Source organism: Convolutriloba macropyga, chromosome 7 (genome assembly GCF_964194025.1).
Source record: "Convolutriloba macropyga chromosome 7, txConMacr16.3, whole genome shotgun sequence".
Lineage (NCBI taxonomy): Eukaryota > Metazoa > Xenacoelomorpha > Acoela > Convolutidae > Convolutriloba > Convolutriloba macropyga.
In genome coordinates this window covers 32,606,418-32,625,476 of record NC_134474.1, presented here as the reverse complement: position 1 = coordinate 32,625,476, position 19,059 = coordinate 32,606,418, and the positions used below count along the sequence as shown (strand labels likewise).

The 19,059-nt window shown below is 33.8% G+C and overlaps 2 protein-coding genes across 4 annotated transcripts in view; one reads left to right on the top strand and one right to left on the bottom strand.

Annotated features, from left to right (window-relative positions):
* LOC142342213 (uncharacterized) overlaps window positions 1-14,774 on the bottom strand; it is a 22,377-nt gene extending 7,603 nt beyond the window's left edge. The window contains exons 1-5 of one of the 3 annotated variants that reach the window (XM_075393468.1): window positions 14,587-14,774; window positions 7,267-7,623; window positions 6,536-6,835; window positions 5,879-6,036; window positions 407-557 (exon numbers count right to left, since the gene is read on the bottom strand). In XM_075393468.1, coding sequence (XP_075249583.1) covers window positions 407-557; window positions 5,879-6,036; window positions 6,536-6,835; window positions 7,267-7,623; window positions 14,587-14,629 — 1,009 coding nt within the window. In that variant the 5' untranslated portion in view covers window positions 14,630-14,774. The remainder of the gene's footprint in view (window positions 1-406; window positions 558-5,878; window positions 6,037-6,535; window positions 6,836-7,266; window positions 7,624-14,586) is intronic. The other 2 variants (XM_075393465.1, XM_075393467.1) reach the window with 2 other exon arrangements.
* The window catches only part of LOC142342786 (eukaryotic translation elongation factor 2-like), a 425,342-nt gene that overhangs the window by 198,757 nt on the left and 207,526 nt on the right, over window positions 1-19,059 (top strand). The window lies entirely within an intron of this gene.

The following is a 19,059-nucleotide window of genomic DNA, read 5'->3' as shown; positions in this document are numbered from 1 at the left end:
ATTTTCTATGAACATAGCGTCAAAGTAGAAACCAGGAACTTCGCTTGTTCAGGACTTGAGTTCAGGAAAAAATTCAAGTCAACCGAGCCTTTAGGATGATATGTTTCAGTACTTATTCAATACTTAGCAATTGGAATATAGTGAATGGGATTTCTTTTTCTACATTACTAGGGCTCGAGGAACGAGATGAAAGTTGCAAATGCATTTTTCCACAATTCTTATGTTTTGAATGCGGAAAGTTAAATTTTAGGTACTTGAATTTTATTACCTAATAGGTGCACTTGATCACAGAAATAACGATTGAAATAATTACACGTGTCATTAATTTTTTCATCCGCGTTTCTATGATCAAGTGGACCTCTTATGTAATAAAATTAATCTGCCTGAAATTCTATACTCAGTGTACCTGTGAAGTTGTAGGAGCTATTTCTGGAGTCAGAGTATTTAGTGAATGTCATTCCATTTGCTGTCACTTCATTACCAGCAGTGAAAAAAACATCTGCTTCCATGCTAGTATCTGCTCCACTTTGAGTCACACAAATTGTACAAGGACCACTCTAAATACAACAAGGAAGACCGGTGTCTGTGGTGAATTGCGCATGTTGAGCCATGGATTTTCGCATGCGGGAAAAAAGCGTTTTTAACTAAATAGAAAAATTAATTTCTCAAAATGAGAGAATAACAAAAATGATATTGTACAGTAGAATTTAGAGATTTACAGGAGAGATCTGATTATTAGATCAATATGGTGATTTGATTTTGCGGATGAAAAAAGCTCAAAAAACAGCTGTATATATACATTGGGGGTCACAAGGGTCACCCAATATGGTTTGCTTTTGCAAATTTCCTAAAAATCTTTCACAAGGGATACCATAAACGGTATGCATTTACACTTTTTTAGAATTCGTTCACATTTCCGCTGATATCTTAATCATTCAATACGTGGGAAGATTTTTTATCAAATAACCTCCCTCTAATAACAGTTATCCAGAATCACCTGTCTGAAACGAATATTGACTCTACGCACCATTAATTGACGATTAATTTATATAAATTTTGTGACTAAAATCAATTTTCTTTTGGCTTGGTAATTTTGTAAGTTAAACTTTCTTTCTAATAATTCTAACTATGTTCAAGGCTATAGTTTGATTGAAATTCTAACACCCCAATTCAGAATTGAGCTGATTTTGTGGTTTCTCTTCTCATCAAAACTCTTCTGAATGTGTCCACCTTCGTTAGTGCTGAGAATTTCGTGAAAATGTCAACTGCCATTTTGTTAGCAGAAACTTGATGAATTGAACAGTCCCATCTCCCGTCTTGTCCAGAATGAAATGAAATACAACTCTGATGAGAAATACAAATCTCAAATGAAATAAAACTCTGGTATGAAATACAATTTGATACAACTGTGTTTGTCCTCTTCAATTGCTATTGGATGTTATTGTTGAATACTTCAGAATTGCTTTCAGATATAATGTTTTTGAACTGCTGCTGTCATGCCCTGATAGTCTCTTTCTGATAAAAGAAGAGCAACTGTGGCCTGCTTCTTGACATCCCAGCTGAGAGCTGCGCCACGTCCGCTGAGCTTGAAGAAATAGCCCGTCGCTGATTTTTTGTAGTTCACGTCACGAGACCAGTCTACATCAGTTTTCCCGACTAAATCATAAATAGCTTGTGTAAGTAAGTTTTAAAGCTCTTGAATTTTGAAGATATCACAGAAGTCGTTTCCCCATAACCAGTGTTGATTGGTAGGTGCATTCATGCGTCTGGACAGAAATTTGACTGCGATCATGATGCCTAATCTGGACTGTTTGGCCAGATACAGAAGTGATCCAAACAAGCTGCTGCAGACCTTTTCACACACTTCTTCATTCTCCGTTCTTTGTTGTTTGACTTTGCCCCTTTCCCGTCTAATTCTTAGGCCCGAAAAACAGTGTGTTCTCACTCTGACTTCCACATGAAATTTTGCCTCGAGTGCCTTTTTGACATTGAAAATCACTGTCATGCCTTTTTATGCTTATATGATGCCGTCAATCCAGATTAAAACGAAATTGTGACCCTCTGTCTCTGCTGTGGTGAAAAATCTATGGTCGCTCCTGCTTCTGGTGAACACCTGTCTCAGTAGAAAGTCTGCCAGCTCCTTATACCAGTTGTTAGCAGCTTGTTTCAAACACTAAATTGACTTATTTAGTCAATATACTACCGTGCATCCATCTGGTTTTTGTTTTTTGAACGCCTGTGGCTGTTCCATATAAATTTTGTTATCTTTTGTTGAGTCCAGGAAAGCCGTCTTGACATCATCTGGTGCATCACATGGCTTTGCTTTGCTGATAGTTGAAGTAGAATCCTGAATGTTTCTGGCCTACGAGTAGACACCAAATTACCAAAGTTCTTCAGTCTAGTGCCTCTTCAGTGACACCAAATGTTTTTTACTGTAAGAACCACTCTGTGGCACTGTCTTCCAGTGACCCCGAGCCTCAGATACTCATTCTTGTTGCAGTTGATTCTTCATCTAGTTCTGCTTCCTGAACATCCGAGATATCTCTTATCAGTGTCGTGTGTTGTTTGTCCACGCTCTCTGCCTCATGCCACTCCTATTTGAGTGCAGTAGATTTTCCCGGTTTGTCTTCGTTCCCCTCGCCATGATGACCATCATCTGGGTGGCGGATCTGCAGTTGCTGTGAATCTCATCTAGTGGTCTGCGCTCATTGTGATGCTCCTCTGTCCCAAGTAGTTTGTCCTTGATCCTCGTAGTCTGAACAGGCAAAACCGTTGTGAGAAGAAGAAATATTAATTTGAAAAGTGTTACGATTGTCAACAAACTATTAGACGAAAGTTTTATAACTTAGAAAAATGCTGGGCCTATAAACTGTTTGCGTACAAATTTTCAACAGCGGAAAAAAGCGTTATTAATTACGTAGAAAAATTAATGTCTCAAAAATGAGAGATTAACAAAAATTGTATTTTACAGTAGAGTTTTTAGAAGGTTGTGAGAGAACAACCTAATGCAAATTGTGCATAATATAGGTTGACATAGCCGGACAAGAAGCTCTACTTATTCAAATTATACTTGGCTAGGGTAATGAAACCTCTAGAAACGAGGGGGAACGTGAAAACGGGTTTTAAGAGGTGCTCAAGTTCGAGAGTTTAAGATCAGTTGGTGTAAATGGGAAGAGCACTAGGCTTGCAACTAAAAGATTTCGGTTCAAATTCAGAACCCGTATATTTTCACAGTAATTGCAACTGTGTAGACCCTCTAACAGGTTATGGGCACAGACCTTAGTCTCTGAGCTTAACCGCAAAAGAGAGACAGGATAGTTACAAACTGTTTAGGAGATGATAGGCAATTTAAGGGGCAGTGTTAGAAGGTTGAAAGGGAACAACCTAATGGAAATTGATAAGAGTGACATAGCTTGACAAGAAACTGTTCTTGTTCAAAGTATACTTTGCTAGAGAGGAAGTTTTGAGGAACATGAAGGAACCTGAGAACGGGTTATAAAAGATGCTCAAGTTCGAGAGCTTAAGACTGGTTGGTGTAAATGGGTAGCACACTAGGCATGCAAATAAGAGATGCTGGTTCGATTCTTGTACTGGTCCTTTTTCACAGTAATTGCATCTGCATAGACCTCCTAACAGCGCAGGAAGTGTTCTGAAGGATAAAGCTTAAAAAAGTTCCAATTGTGGAAAATGAACGTTTTTCTGTAATATCGAAAATGCGCGAAGAACAGCCTCTCAATTTTATAGGTGGATTTCTAAAACAACTTTGTTTTTGAAACTCAAGGTCGGAAAAAATATAATTCGAAACAGGTTTTTGTCTTTTGGTTTCTATGAAAAAGAGGACTTCGAAAAATGTTCAATTCTAATTGAGAAGCAATTATATCACTCCAAAAAACATCATGAAAGATTGCTGGCAGAAAGCCGAGACTCTTTCCAAATGGGGTCTGAAAAAAGAAAACGAGAAAACATCATCCAATTGGTTGATTTCCTCCTCTACAATAAACCCAAAAGCACATCAAAAATGAACCAAAAATAGGTACCGCCAAACTTTCTTATGAAACAAATTTTCTTTGTCAACAATGTATATAGCAGTACAAACGGGGAAAATATCAAAACAAAAGAGAAAATATAACAACCGTCAAGTGATGGATATTTAGAGCAAATTAGTAGAACAAAAAATAAAGGAAGGGAGCAGATAGAATAAATTTATTGGTTTCGAAATTTGTTTTGGAAATTAGATTTGTAGAGGACTTTGAGAAGGTATCAAATGTTAGAACAATTGACCACTTCAATAGCGTAAATCTTGAAACCAATGGCGTAAGCAAATTAGAGGGTTCTTAAATAAAGTTAAGAGAAAAACTGAAAAAAATCCAAAATTCTTAGAATTTGAAATTTCTTAACGTTAGAAAAAGAGTTCTAAAAAATCTTTAAATATCAAATAAAACACATACACAGATTCTTATATGCCTCATGGAAAAACCGAGATAACGTGTCATTATTAAACAGAGCATAAAAAGACAAGTAAGAGCAAAAGCAAAAAATCACTTACAATTCATAAGAGCATTTATACCACCTAAATGCATTCAGCACACCTGTTTGAAGACCGAGTATATTATTGATTCTAAGAACTTTAAAAGAACAATATTTACAGCCAAAATTCCAAACTTCAAAGCTGCGCGTTGCAAATTCTAGGAAAGAAGACAAAGCTTTTTATTCGCGTTCACAGAAAACTACCTTGAAAAAAAATCAAATCGACAAACTTAAAAAAATCACATCCAAAAACCAAAAAAGACCACCAATTTTTTTAGTTAATTCAACTACAAACTGAAACAATTTCTGCCTTAATCTACTCGGTTTCTGGTTTTAATCTACTCGGTTTCTGGTTATATATATAAAACAACCCAATTCAAAACAACGCCTCAAAACAACCCAATTCTTTTATATTATATAAAAAAGAGAGCAATAATAGCCATATGCTACGACCGCATGAGTTTTGATGAAGGAACTAAACGACATCAGCTCAAACGATTTTTACGATGGATATAAATTATGATGATTATGAGCTGTGGGAAACAAAAATGATATCATTTTCTACTAAATACGTAAGTTTTTCACCCATTTAAGTCCATTAGGATCAGCATTAAAGTTCGGTTGTCAGGAAGCAGGTATCGCTAAAACGCTTTTTAGAAACAATTTACTGGCATTTACATTTGAACTATTTTTTATTGGGATGAAATAATCAAAATGAAATTGTCCAAAAACTTTTTCTGAGATAATATTGGATCAATCAACAATTTGAAATGCAAACAGAGACTCATATAACAGCCAAAAAATCTGATTAGATGACAAAAAATTTATCTGACAAGAAAATTGAACAAGAAAGAGGAAAACTTTTTCACTATTGTTCTTACTTTTTCTTTCTCAAAGTTTGTTCTAATTCAGCCTGCTAATCCAGATCTTTTCTTTTTGAGCCTGCTTGATTATCATGTAACTTCCATTAGCTATTTCAGGCAATCCTTGAATCTGATATCTCTCATCTGAAGGATATATATGCATATAGGCGTACATGAAGCGTGAAATGGTAGCAAATGGGAAAAAATTGGAATACTTAAGCCACGATTTTTCCTTTACAAAATGAAAATTTTTACAAAGCGCCATTATCATTTTTAAAGAGCTTTTCTATGACACCACTTTTGAATCTCTGCGCAAATCGTATTGATAGGTCACAAAAAGATAGGGTAGCATAAAGTTCCTGTTCCCAAATGTTTTTGAGGATTAGAGCAACAAGATTTGTGCTCCCTTGATACCATGATGCCTTAGTGAAGTGCAAAGTATCTAACTACCATAACCCAAAAAATTACCTCGTTTTGTAATAACTAACCGACGCTGATTTACTGTATGTGCCTTTGTTGACTCCAGATTGCATCAGATATACTTTGACCATGTTCCAGCTTCCGGAGCCAGAGTATTGCCAGATGAAACACATCTGAGTAGAATCTTTCTTGAGGAGAGTCAAATCCATGGTTGGCACGTCCAGGCCTTAAAAAATTGTGTGATCAACAAAAATCCGTACTTTTTCCTTATAAATCTTTTTAATATACGTTATAATAAAACTTTTTCGTCCGAGTCCCTATACTTGTTTAATTTCCAAGGCGTGTTCTCAGTTTAAATGCATATCAATTTCAAAATTTGACCCAAGGAAGTTTTTGTATAATCTTTTTAATCAATTTTCTCAAACCAGCTTCTGGATATTATTTAGCAATATTGAGCAAAAGAAAACGATTATTTGAAATTGGATCAAACGACAAGAAGTGCCTATGAAAAGAGATCATGGTTCGACCAGTACACCATAATTAGGGATTACCACCATATTTGTGTAGAAATTATAACACACACCCCACCCACCCCCCCCCCCCCCACCTCGAGTTTTTGATCTGCCCGTCGACCTAAGACCTGACTTGTCTCAAAAGTTCACGCAACAAAAACAGCAAGTCTTTAAAGCTAACTTTCTAGACTTTATAAGGTGTTCTAGATTTACCAGATTGGAAGTACGCAGTCACATTTTCAGTCGACAGTTCATATTCTGGACATTCGTCATCAGCGAATGCTGTCAGTTTATACAATTCCCCTTTAGTAAGACTAGAGAATGATCCCATTTGGGCATAACTGCCGGCAGTGTTGTTGTCTTCGGAGACCATGACGAACATGGAGCCATCCCACATGGCAATCTGGACCACGTAGCCTTCAGTTACACCTACTGTGTTGTTTACAACTGTGTAATCGACAACGTCAACTCCAGAGCCCTCAACCGCTGTCAGGTTCCCAGGTGGGTTGGCGGCTGAAACATCACAGGAACAACGAGCTTGTTTTGAAATGTGAAGCTTATATAGTAATAAAAGTTATATCGACGCTTTTAGCTATTATAACAATTCCTTGCTTGGGCGAACAAAGCTGAATTCAAATTTCAAAGAATGTCAAATTTTGAGATTTACTGTTTTAAAAAATCAGAGCCCCTTAGATCTGACACACCAAAACCAGAACCATTTACGTTAATGTATTGATTATCGCAATAAATAAGTGAAATAAATCTAACAGCGTGGTTAATATAGAAAAAACTTGGCCACAAAAACAATACTGCGGGCAAGACTTCTTTTTCTAAAATTACCGTTCAAAACCAGGCAGTTTTTGTGTTCATATTTTATCAAACAAAATTAATTTGGATGGCTTGTAGAACTGGAAATAAGTTATTTTAGAACCAAAGCAACTCACTCGTGCAAAATGGAGTCAGATTTATCCCACTGGTAATGTTGCCAGAGGTCGATCCATTCTCAAAGTCCAAAGTGTCAATCTCGAACCCATATTGCTTCCCAGGGATCAGTCCGGACCATGAAACAGAATAGGGAGCGGGGGAGAGTGCGCCACTATTAGGAAGAGTGATGGCGCATTCAGCTCCAGTGATCTGGTTAGTTCCATCGGTACAGTTGTAAGCAACGAGGTCAAACTGAACTGCAGAAAAGTTAGCATCACTTGTATCTATGGTTAAGGTGGCGGTTGTCTTGTCATGTGAAGCTAGCACAACAGTTGTCGGAGATGGCTGAGCAGAAACTGTCGAAAATAGGATAAAAGCTAAACATACATTTAAACGGGATGAACATTTTTGGTTAACCATACAAAGAACATATATTTTCATGTAAGACATACAAAGTTTCAGAGTGTGATCTTGCAAAGATTAGTCAGAACTATGTATGATCTTTGTATGATTAGTAAAGAATCATATATGATCTTTTCATAATTACTAATAACCATATATGATCTTTAGCTGATCAGTAAGACCACTCTATGATCTCATATTGTGACCTTTATGATCCTATATAACTATTAAGACACATATTTGATTCTTCTATGGTTGCAAAGACTCATAAATCAGAACTTTCTTCTGCTTGAAGTTTTTTTATAGTTAGTGCTGCAATTGCATCACCAATGGAAAGCTCAGTGGCTCTCATAAGAAGCGCAATCTTCCTCGAGGACAAAAGGTTAAGAAAATTGCTGTTGCAATATAAAGTGAGAAAATTTAACTTTATGTTTAGTTTTTGGCTATTGAGTTCAGGAAGAGAATCGACTGACATTATAAAATGACAACAGCAAATTTAGCTTCGCCTAAAATGAGAGTGATAAATTCGTCCAAAAAGTTTTTGTCGTGATTTTTTGTCTCCTCGGGATTCTCATCAAATCATCAGACAAAAAATGACCTATTTGTTGTCAATAAATTACTTTTTACAAATATGTAACAGTAATTTCCGATATCCGAAAAACAATTCGAAACAATTCCGATATCCGAAAAACAATCCGATATCCGAAAAAGACAGAAGTTAACTCGCGAAGAGCAGTCGGTTGACCTTGAGTGAAACGTTGTGAGAAAACTTTAAAACTCTAAGTGTTTTCTTTGCTGTTGCAGTCTTATCGCACAAGATTCCAATTTGAGTGTTATGTTTGATTTAATTTGCTTTTCACTTTATTATTTTTTTTTCTATTTTTATCAATCGGCAATGGAGATGGAGGCCACATAATCATCAACGTCCAAACCCATAGCTTCAGAGGTTGTCGTGAGTACTATTCAAGACACAGAAGTAAGTGTATTGCAAAAAGAAATCGAACTCTTGAAAGCAAAAAATAACTCACAGGACGAAGAAATTAGGGAACTAAAAGCAAAGCAAAAAAATATTAATGATCGCCTAAGAGCGCAAGAGAGATACACGCGAAAGGACTCGTTACTAATCGTTAATCCGCCCTTCGATGCTCGACAAGTTTGTAATGTAACGCACGAAACTTTAAAATTTTTTGAGAAATTCTTGGGGGTCGAAATTACTGAGGACAGTATCAAAGCGTGTCACATTATTCCCAATTCCGGAAACGAGTTTCAACTGCCAACAGTAATATGCAAATTTATTTATTTTGCCGACAAACAAAGTGTCTACGAAAAAAGAAAACGACTGAGAAAAACAAAAAACAGGATAAACAACAAATTCATCTATCTAAACGAGCCCCTACCAGAATATGAAGCTCAGATCAAAAACGAAGCAAACAAACGAAACATAATTACTGCAACACACAACTGTGCAGTCTCGGTTTTAGTCGAAAATGGTAGAGAAAAGGCAAAATTCGTTAAAATTAACGAGATAGAAGATTTGGACTCAATCAATGCTATAAAACGAAAAAAACATTTCGAAATATCTTCTACTGACGATGTTATCAACTCACCTGCATACAAACGACTTAATATTCAAAAGGAATAGAACAAACGACATCTCACAAACTCAGTAACTGTAATAAAAAGCTAAAACATAACTCAAATATTTTTGTTTGGTTTCTTTAATGTGTATAATATGAGCACAACTCAAGATTTAGGGTAGAAACTTATCGCCAGCTTAAGGTGCGTAACGTTTTGATCATGTTTTTTAAACCTTTTTTGCTCATTTCTTAAGTTTTTTTATATTTTTTTTTTAAATTTCATAAATTCAGATTATATATGTATAAGATAACCTCAGTTTCAACTAATTCTTCTAGAAAAATAACATAAATTGTCAGATAGTTAAAAAATTAGAAACGAATTCCGTTCAACTACTAACAGTCGCCATCAAAACCGTAAAAGAAGAAATCTGGTTCTCATGTATTTACATGCCACCAAATAGCACTAATGAAGCCAATTTCTTGACGGTTGAAAGATATCTCGACAGCCTAATGGTTGACCCAGAAAGAAAACACGTACTTTGTGGGGATTTTAATGTTAATTTTTTAGTAAACAGCAAAAAAGCCGAAAGCTTAAAAAGCCTTTTAGCCGGAAACGGTCTCAGTATATCAAGCAATAACGACCCAACGAGGGTATCAAATGGCAGAGGTACGCTCATTGACGCAATATTTTCTAAATTTTTTATGGAAACAAAAGTTAAATCAACCAGCATAATAGATCATCACACGGTAGAAGGTTCCTTTGACCTCGATGGCAGTCCAGAAAAGTATTTTGAGGCTCTAAAAAGCCGCAATTGGCATAACCTAGATAATCCAATTACAAAGGAAAGACTCGAAAAGGATCTCAGGTATCAATTTGAGGTCCACAGAAGTAGTTTAGAACTCTTACCAATTGACAAAGCCTTCAAAAAACTTCACGAATTGCTCACAGAAGCATTAAACAGTCACCTTCCTGAAAAATATCGTACACAAAAAAAGAACAAAAATTGGATTGATAATGAGGTTAAAAACTTAGCGACGAAAAAACGTAGTCTTAAGAAACTGGCAGATACAACTGGAAGTCCACAAATTCACGAAAATTTTCAAAAAACTTGTAAAAACCTTAAATATCTCATCAGATCTAAAAAACAAACTTTTTATCAAAATCTACTTAAAACCGATTCGGTAAAAAACAAAAACTCTTTTTTTGAGCTTTACAGATCTTTAGCCGGCAATTCAGAGTCCTCTAAAGTTGTCTGCTCGCAAAATAAAGTAGATGAGTTTAACGAGTTCTTCGCAAACATTGGGAAAAAATTGAATGCAGAATTTTTAACAAGAAGTGCCGTTACGATAGAAAACCAGAGTCAAAGTATGTTTCTGAAATGGATATCTGCAAATGACGTAATGTACGCTATCAACAACTGTAAAAACAAATTTAGTCTTGATTGCTATAACTTGAACTATTTTTTCATTAAAAAAGTTTCTGACTGTTTAACAGCTCCTTTACAACTCTTGTTTAACAGATGCATAGAACTTGGACAATATCCAGAGAGTTTGAAAAAAGCAAAAGTTATACCGTTCTTCAAAAATGGAAAGAAAGATGACCCATCAAATTTCAGGCCCATCTCGTTGCTACCAATTATAGGGAAAGTCTTTGAGCGGAGTATATTTGATCGAATTCAAAACTACCTAAACGTTTTCGAAATTCTCTCAGATTCACAATTTGGCTTCAGGCACGGGAAGAGCACAGTTGATGCCATTGCAACCTTAATAGAGGAAATAAGATCTCCACAACAATAGTGAAAAAACCAAATGCACCTTTCTAGACTTAAAGAAAGCTTTTGATACTGTCGATCACAAGATTGTACTGCAAAAGTGTTATAGATATGGTCTGCGTGGTCCAATATACAACATTTTAAAATCATATTTGTCCAAACGAACGCAATATACTTTAATTGGAGATAAATAGTCCAAACTGAATCTTATAGAACTAGGCGTGCCACAGGGATCAATTCTTGGCCCACTGTTGTTTATTATCTACATTAATGACTTAAGTTTGTCCCAGAAAAAATCAAATGTTATTTTATACGCCGATGACACTGTTGTGAAGAGCAGAAGTTCTGCATCGAAAATTGACGATGATCACGACAGAGCACTAGATAACGTCAATGATTGGCTCATAAAAAATAAACTAACACTGAACATGGAAAAAACAAAAAGCATGCTTTTTGTAAAGAAAAATCAAAAAAATGTTGTGTCAAGAACATTCATAAAAAACACTAAAATTGAAGAAGAACAAAGTTTCAAATACCTGGGCATCACGATAGATAACGATCTACGTTTCACAAAGCACTCAAAGCATGTGGTCAGAAAACTTTTGTCGAATTGTTCTATCTTTTATAAACTAAGAAATGTTTTGAGAGAATCACAGATGATAAAAGCGTTTAAAACAAACATACAGCCAATAGTACAATACGGAGTCCTGATATACGGGTCAACAACAATCACAACTATTAGGGAAATAGACAAAGTTATCAAACGTATCGTGCGGCTTATTTTTCATCGAAAAAAGTTTGAAAGCACTTACGAAGAAAGAGTAAAACATAGGATCTATTTAGCCTCGGATTTACATGCCTATGAGGTACTTAAGGAGACACTAAAAAACATAAGGGGACAATGTAATATTTCACCAATTTCAAAGGGTTTCTCAATGCAAAATTGCCTTAAAAAAGCAAGCGGTTGATTAAAAACAAAATAACTCAAGGTAAAAATCTATTTCACAGTTTTTCAATAATAGTTAGGATATGGCGAGTCTTAAGAATGCTTCTAGGTTACGATGATGAAATAATAGAAAAATTGAAAACATGTCTACTGCCGAAACAAAAAATTTCTGTCATCAATTTCTAGATAATTATATTTTGGGTAATGAGGACATAGTCAGACTGTTGTATGAGTTTTAATATCACAACTCAAAGGCGCTCCATAACCAGAATAATGTTTTCACTAGGTTTAATGCTACCTTGAAAAATAGTGCTTCCTCTTTTTTTTCTTCATTTTGAATCACTTTCATCCAGATAAACTGAACGAGACACTTGAGAACGGGCCATTGGCCCAATAGTGCTCTCCCACAGTCAAATATGTGATTGTATTTGTACAAGTAATTGTGAAAAGCTACTTATTGATTGATGGAAACAATTTATTATCATTATTATTATTAATTGGCTCTTTGTCTACGAGTTATTTTGTGAAGTTTTGGGTTGCATTGTCTTCCTTCAATCAAGGAGTCAATTTTGGTTGGAATCTCAAAATAAAATCAGAGGCAACAATATTTTTTTTAGCAAAAATGAACACTAAAAATGTTGGCTGACTAAGTTTCAAAACCAATGGCTTTACAAAAAAAATTAAAAAATTATTACGTGGTTTAGATAGCTCAACCAGGAGAATTAATTGACTGCTACTTAATTTTATTTAAGAAAATGAGATTTGCGTTATATTCGAATACCAATAAAACTCTGCTTCAATTTTTTTTAGCAAACCTTTAACATAAAAACCTTAAAGTACAAACACACATTTTCACAAATAATTTGATTAAAAGATTTCTGTCTTCTTTCAGTCTGCGTAATTTATCTGTGTCGATGCACTGCATCGTTAACACATGATGCTTCTTACGCCTATTAGTTCATTGTTTTCCATTATCTTCTCTGATCAGGCACAATTAAAAAAACCACTGCTATGTTAGTTTTATTTTTTCTATCGTCTTGTAATCAAAATCACAGGTTTGTTTTTCAATAATTGAGTTGAAAATTTTTTGTTTGTGTCTATTCAGAAAGCATTTTCTGTCAATAAAATTTCAATTTTGTCTGTTTTGTGTTCTGTACTTTTTCACAATTGATATCTAGAATTTCATTCTAGTTGTTTCCATTTTCACATTAAACTGGCTATACTTGCTCCAATAAATTTGACAACCTTTTCCGCTATGCAAAAAATTGTAGATTTTTGTTGTTTTTTTTTTTAGTTTTTCAATATTAGTGAACAAACATGTCGTAAATTTTGACACTACAATTCAAAATTTTTTTTTGTTTTGATACTAATTGGGATTAAAAACGTATTTACTCAGATCAAGTTTTGTAGGGAAAAACTCTCCCCATGCCAATTTTTTGTGACTAACCGTCAGTCAGATTTTATTGTGAACTTTGAAAATCTATTCATTTATGGCTTCGATGTTTATCGAAAAAAAAATTTTCCGGAGTACTTCTCGATTTTTATATTCATTATTTATATTTCTCTAATGGTAGATTTAGCGTCTAGAAAATTTCATGGATTTTTTTCGTATTTTTGGGGAAGGCGACACTGTCATTTTTGTTGATATTTTTCAACGGAAATCCTGAAAATTTTATTTTATTTTAAATGATGAAAAAAATTTCTGACCATCTGAAAGCTTTTACGTCTATAATACATGTTATCAAAGTGCGCTTGATTGAGAAAACCATTTCATTTTCTTAAAAAAATAATACGTATCAAACCAATCCGAAATTTGATTGCAATCCTATTTCCGTACGAAACAAATCTCTTGTTTCCTTAGACACTTATTCAGTAAACACTTTTCTTGGTGAACCAAAAGATAACAACGTACTTTAAATCTAAAAGCATAAACTACTTTTCATTTATATGTTTAGTTGTATGTTATTGTTTTGGAATAAAATAGGAGCATATAAGTTCTATTCTGATTTTAATCTTTGCTTAAACGATGTAGATCTGTTTTATAGTATATGAGCAACTGTTTTCTGACACCAAATTTACCATCTATTTCTGGAGAAACGTTTTCCTTTTCCGACCCTCCGAGAAACAGTAACAGAAGGATCAAATGTAGCTTTTGACTGCACCCAAGTGAAGTGAGTTTTGCCTACGGTCCTTGTTGAAAATTTTAGGTCAAAATAAACGTGCAAATTTGTACTTCCTCCCAGGCAGCAGAGTTTTTACGAAGAATTTGTGAGTTATCAAGCGACTAGGCTAATATCAGATCGGGATAATTACCAGTTTTACGCTCTCTATTATCTTATTAAAAATTTTTCGCCGACTGTTTGAATTAGTTTTGTTTACGGACGAATTAATTGAATCAATTACAATAGTTTGTTTTTGCTTTTCATGCTGACATTTTTGATGCTGAAGTTATAGGTCCATAATTGAAACATTCGGAGTAATGACTAAATAACTCAAATATTTTTGTGAAAAACAATGAAGGTTTTTTCAAATGTATTTTGAGTGTATAGAATTGAAAATGAAATCTACATTCAAGCGGACTTGTTGATAATAATTAAAATCAAAGTCGTCGTAAAGCAACAAAGATTATACACAAATTGTTACCTGTGATCACGCCAAGCGCCATAATTGCAAAGAAGCCCCTCATTTTTAAACTAGATGAATTGGTTTTGTCCCTTGCAACTGATCTCTCCAATATTTTGACCAAAATGAGCTTATTGGTAAAATGATTTTTTTTCTAAAAAAAATTATCGTCGTATTTTACTGTTAAATGCAGCTGCTGAATTGATTGGCTGCTCAGAGTTCTCACATCAACTTTATTTTGGCTTTTGTTGATGACTCCTAACTTATGTTTTGGTTAAGAACAAAAGCAATTTAATAGTTTGTTTGGATTGTTCATCCGATTGGTTCAAAAACACGCCATCAAAAGATGATCACCAATATATGAATATAATATAACTTGTTTAGAGAACTGAAGCAAACAAATTAACTTACTTGTTTTCAATTTTCTCTGGTTTTCAATTTTAGATTAAAAAACACCACTTGAAATACAACAAAGTTGTTTTTCTTCAACTTAGCTCAGTAAAAAGCGACTCAATGTAGAAAAAAGATTAACAAAAAACAATATTGTGGAGAAACAAAAAAAAGTTACATTTAATTGTTCCGACCCCTCTTGAGGGGGGAGGAACTATATACTCAAATGGTTTTTATGTTCAGACAATTTTGGCCGATCGATATATTCATCGTAGAGATTTGAAACTGGTATCATGAGAAACTTCTCCAGCGTAGAATATGGACTTAAAAAGATTTCTATAATTTTCGTTTTTTACAGGGAATTATCGAGGTTTAAACTCTTGAGAAAATAGAGTGAATTCCGTTGATTTTATTCACTTTTTCCGGAATTTTTGACTAAAAGTTCATCAATTTTGCTAAAATTTGTTAAATTTTTGTAAAAAAGTGTTGCTTATTTTATTTTTATAGACAAAAAATATTGTCGACTATTTTTATTTATTTTTTTGTCAAAAATTCTGGCTAAATTTTTCAAAATTCAGATTTTTCATCAAAAACAGCACGAAATAAGCTTCTTTACTCCACTTTGATTCAAATTTCAGGAAGTGCACAATCGAACACCACAAAAAAAATTTTTGTAGACTCAAAAGGGGGCTATTTCTACTTTAACTTCCGTTGAGAGTGCTATGTAATTGAAACTTTGCAGTTTTTTTGCTAACTTTACTCTTTGATAATCAAAAACGCATCGTTTGTTTTTGATTTTTTAACTAAAAAATTACCTATATCTATAACATTTGGATAAATAAGTGTTCCTAATGGACTAAAAACATTAGCATGGTTAGTTCTGGACCAATGGTGGTCTGTTACAGTCCAAAAAAATTCGTATTTTAATCAGTCGGACTTTATTTAAATTAAATAAGTCGATCTTTGTTATATTAATTAAAGAACAGATCATTTCAAATCAGAACTCAGTAGTGATTGGTCCTATTGCTTTTTAAGTTGCTCCAAATTACAGAAATCAAGATTTTTACTTGGAAAACTTATCGTCGTTTTGACTTTTGAAAATATTTGACTTTTAAATAAATAAGGTTTTATTAAATTTTTCATATCTTTTTCTTAATTTTGTCAACCTGTAGCTTAGTGCCTGCAACAAATTGCTTAGTCTTTCTAATGATTTAAATTTTAATATATATTGCGGTTTTACCCCTTAAGTTATGGTTTCTGGCTTTGATACTACTATTCTTCACAATTTTTAAATTTTTAGTAAATTCACATTTTTCACGTTTTAAAGTTTTGTCATCTTCTCACATTATTGACAGTTCACATATCACATTATTGGCGTTCCAAAATAAAGCAAAATTGATAATATTAAAATTTTTAAAGATAAAGATTATGGTTTTAACTGCTTCGACACTTCTTTCTCGGTGAAAACTGTCGTTTTTACATTGTCTTTTTAGACGTTTAATTCTTCCTGTACGATGACCCGGTTTTATAGGTTTTTAATGGAAGAATAGGTGAGTCATGGTTCTGATAATAGTAGATAGCTGACGGCTTTCATGATTTTGAAAACAATTGTTTTCCAAAATTAAAAGAAACACTTATTAATTCGCAATTTTGTTCCTTTTGTAGTCTGTTTGTTTACTATTCTCGTTAATTACAGACCAAATATGACCAATAATTGGTGTCAAAGGAAGGGGTCAAAAGGGATTGGTGTCATAAAACCTATTGTTTAAAGGGATTCAATGTGACTTTACTGGCTTCGACACGGGTTTGTCACAAAAAAAGTAATTTTTTTTTTGATTTTTTGTCTTATTTGACGTTCTTCTTGTAGACCACAGACATATTCTGGATAAATGCAGGTCTCAAGGACTTCCCTTGGAAGAATAAATAAATATGTATAATTATTTTCCTTTGTAATCAAGTGGATTTTATGACTTTGGAAATAACTTTTTTTCGAAAAAAAACAGGTTTTAATTAATTTCGCCTTTTTTTCTTTTGCGTACTTGTTACCTGGTTTCATTAAATAGTGATCTCATAATACATTATTGGTGTTCAAATAAGTTGCAATAAAACATATTTTGAGGGCCAAAGTATGGCTTTATGACTTCGAAAGCGTTTTCTGGCAAGTTTGAATTGATTTTTTGTTGGTTGTCTCTTTATGTTCTTTCTGAAACCTCATAAAAAATTGGTTACCGACAGTTCTTAATTTCCTTCCATAGAAACATTGTTAATCGAAAACATATAGGGTATCTAAGTTGATTTGTAATAGTTCTCATTACTTTGAAAGTAATTGTTTTAAAAAAATAAGCAATTTTTTTAACTTTACTGTTTTTGTTCTTTATTGTCTAACTGTTGCCAAGCCTTTTTATGGGCTGGTCCCTGATCTTTTCTGGTTAATTACAAGTATTTTCTTTAGTTTTTGTTTTATCTGACGCTATTTTGACATATTTATTAAGTTTTTTCTGATTATAGCCACCTCTTATCTGCAACAAATGAGCGTAATCCGCTATATTTGTTATGATATCGGACAAAAACTATTGACACAACTTTTGACGCAGCGTTCTGCGTAAAATTCACACTCTACCAAAAACAATGATTACAGAAGTTTATTTCTTAACAAAATTTTTGTGGTCAATCGGTTTTTGAATAAAAATATAGTTTTTTTTATAAAATGGCATAATTAAACAGCCTTCTTAAGCTACGAGAGCCGTGCTTTCATAATATCAAAGAAGATAAAAACACTGAGGCGTAACTTATGATTCTTTTTTTATTCAGTGGACTAATTGTGCTCTCAGTTGTCCAAAATTGGCGAAGTGTCAGTGAAAGAGAATGTAAAAATCATTCTGCTGAACAGACCTGAACTTATGTCAAGAGCAGAAATATTAATAAAGTTGTTTTTGTTCCTGCCCTCTTCTGAGATTAAAATGCCACTTTGAGCCAGTGTGTTTGGCTTTTTTGCCAAATTAAACAGTTTTAGTTTCTTTTTCGGAATTTCACAATTCGAAATGAGCTTTGAATTGGTTGGTAACGCTCTTTAAGGCTTTTGTCTAATGAGAGAGCACAGATGCTTTGCTCTCGAGACAACAGTTGGTTTGTTTTAAAACAGCCGCTCTGTACTTTGTTTTAAAACGCTATTTACCATTGATCGACGCCAATTTTTTATTGGCTCTTCTGTTAAAAATTAAATTTCAATACTGAATTGTTTTTTGTTGCTTCTGTAACACAATTTCGATTCTTGGAAAACTTGGAAAACTTGGAAAACAGAGACAACAGTTGGTTTGTTTTAAAACAGCCGCTCTGTACTTTGCTTTAAAACGCTATTTACCATTGATCGACGCCAATTTTTTATTGGCTCTTCTGTTAAAAATTAAATTTCAATACTGAATTGTTTTTTGTTGCTTCTGTAACACAATTTCGATTCTTGGAAAACTTGGAAAACAGTATTAACAAACAAGCCTACATGAGCCTCTCAAAGGAAGAAGCGTTCAAAGTTTTTGATAAATTGCAAATAAAGTTGGTGTAACAAGACATGTTTATCAAAGATGTTATTACCAAAAATGCTCAAAAGATGCTTGATGGTGGATAAATAGTGCACGATGACTCTGGAGGCTGGAATGCAACCATGAAAAGCGCTCACGGTAGAAATTATTATGCAAACGGACGAATTGGAATCCTTCAAAAAAGTTTCGAGAGGAGACCTGAAATTTAGTTTTGTGCAGTAGCATATTTGCTAAATTAGAATTTGGTAAAACAATTCCAATTGATTGTGCTGTATATCCATACAAAGGGATCCACACGAAATGAGAACTTAAAGGCTGTAATTGAATATGAAGAAAAAAAAATTGAAACGCTAATCCTACAAGACGGCACCAACAGTGTTCTTAAACATCATTAAAAAATGCGTAAGACCATTTTGCGGTTCATACCCAACCCGTTAAAAATATATCGAAAAGTTCCAACCAGAAGTTTTTGTTGCATGCCATTTTCGACCTCTAACAAATTTACAAACAAAACAAAGACAAAAACAATTGTATTGACGAGTTCATTGAGATAATACATAGCACCTAC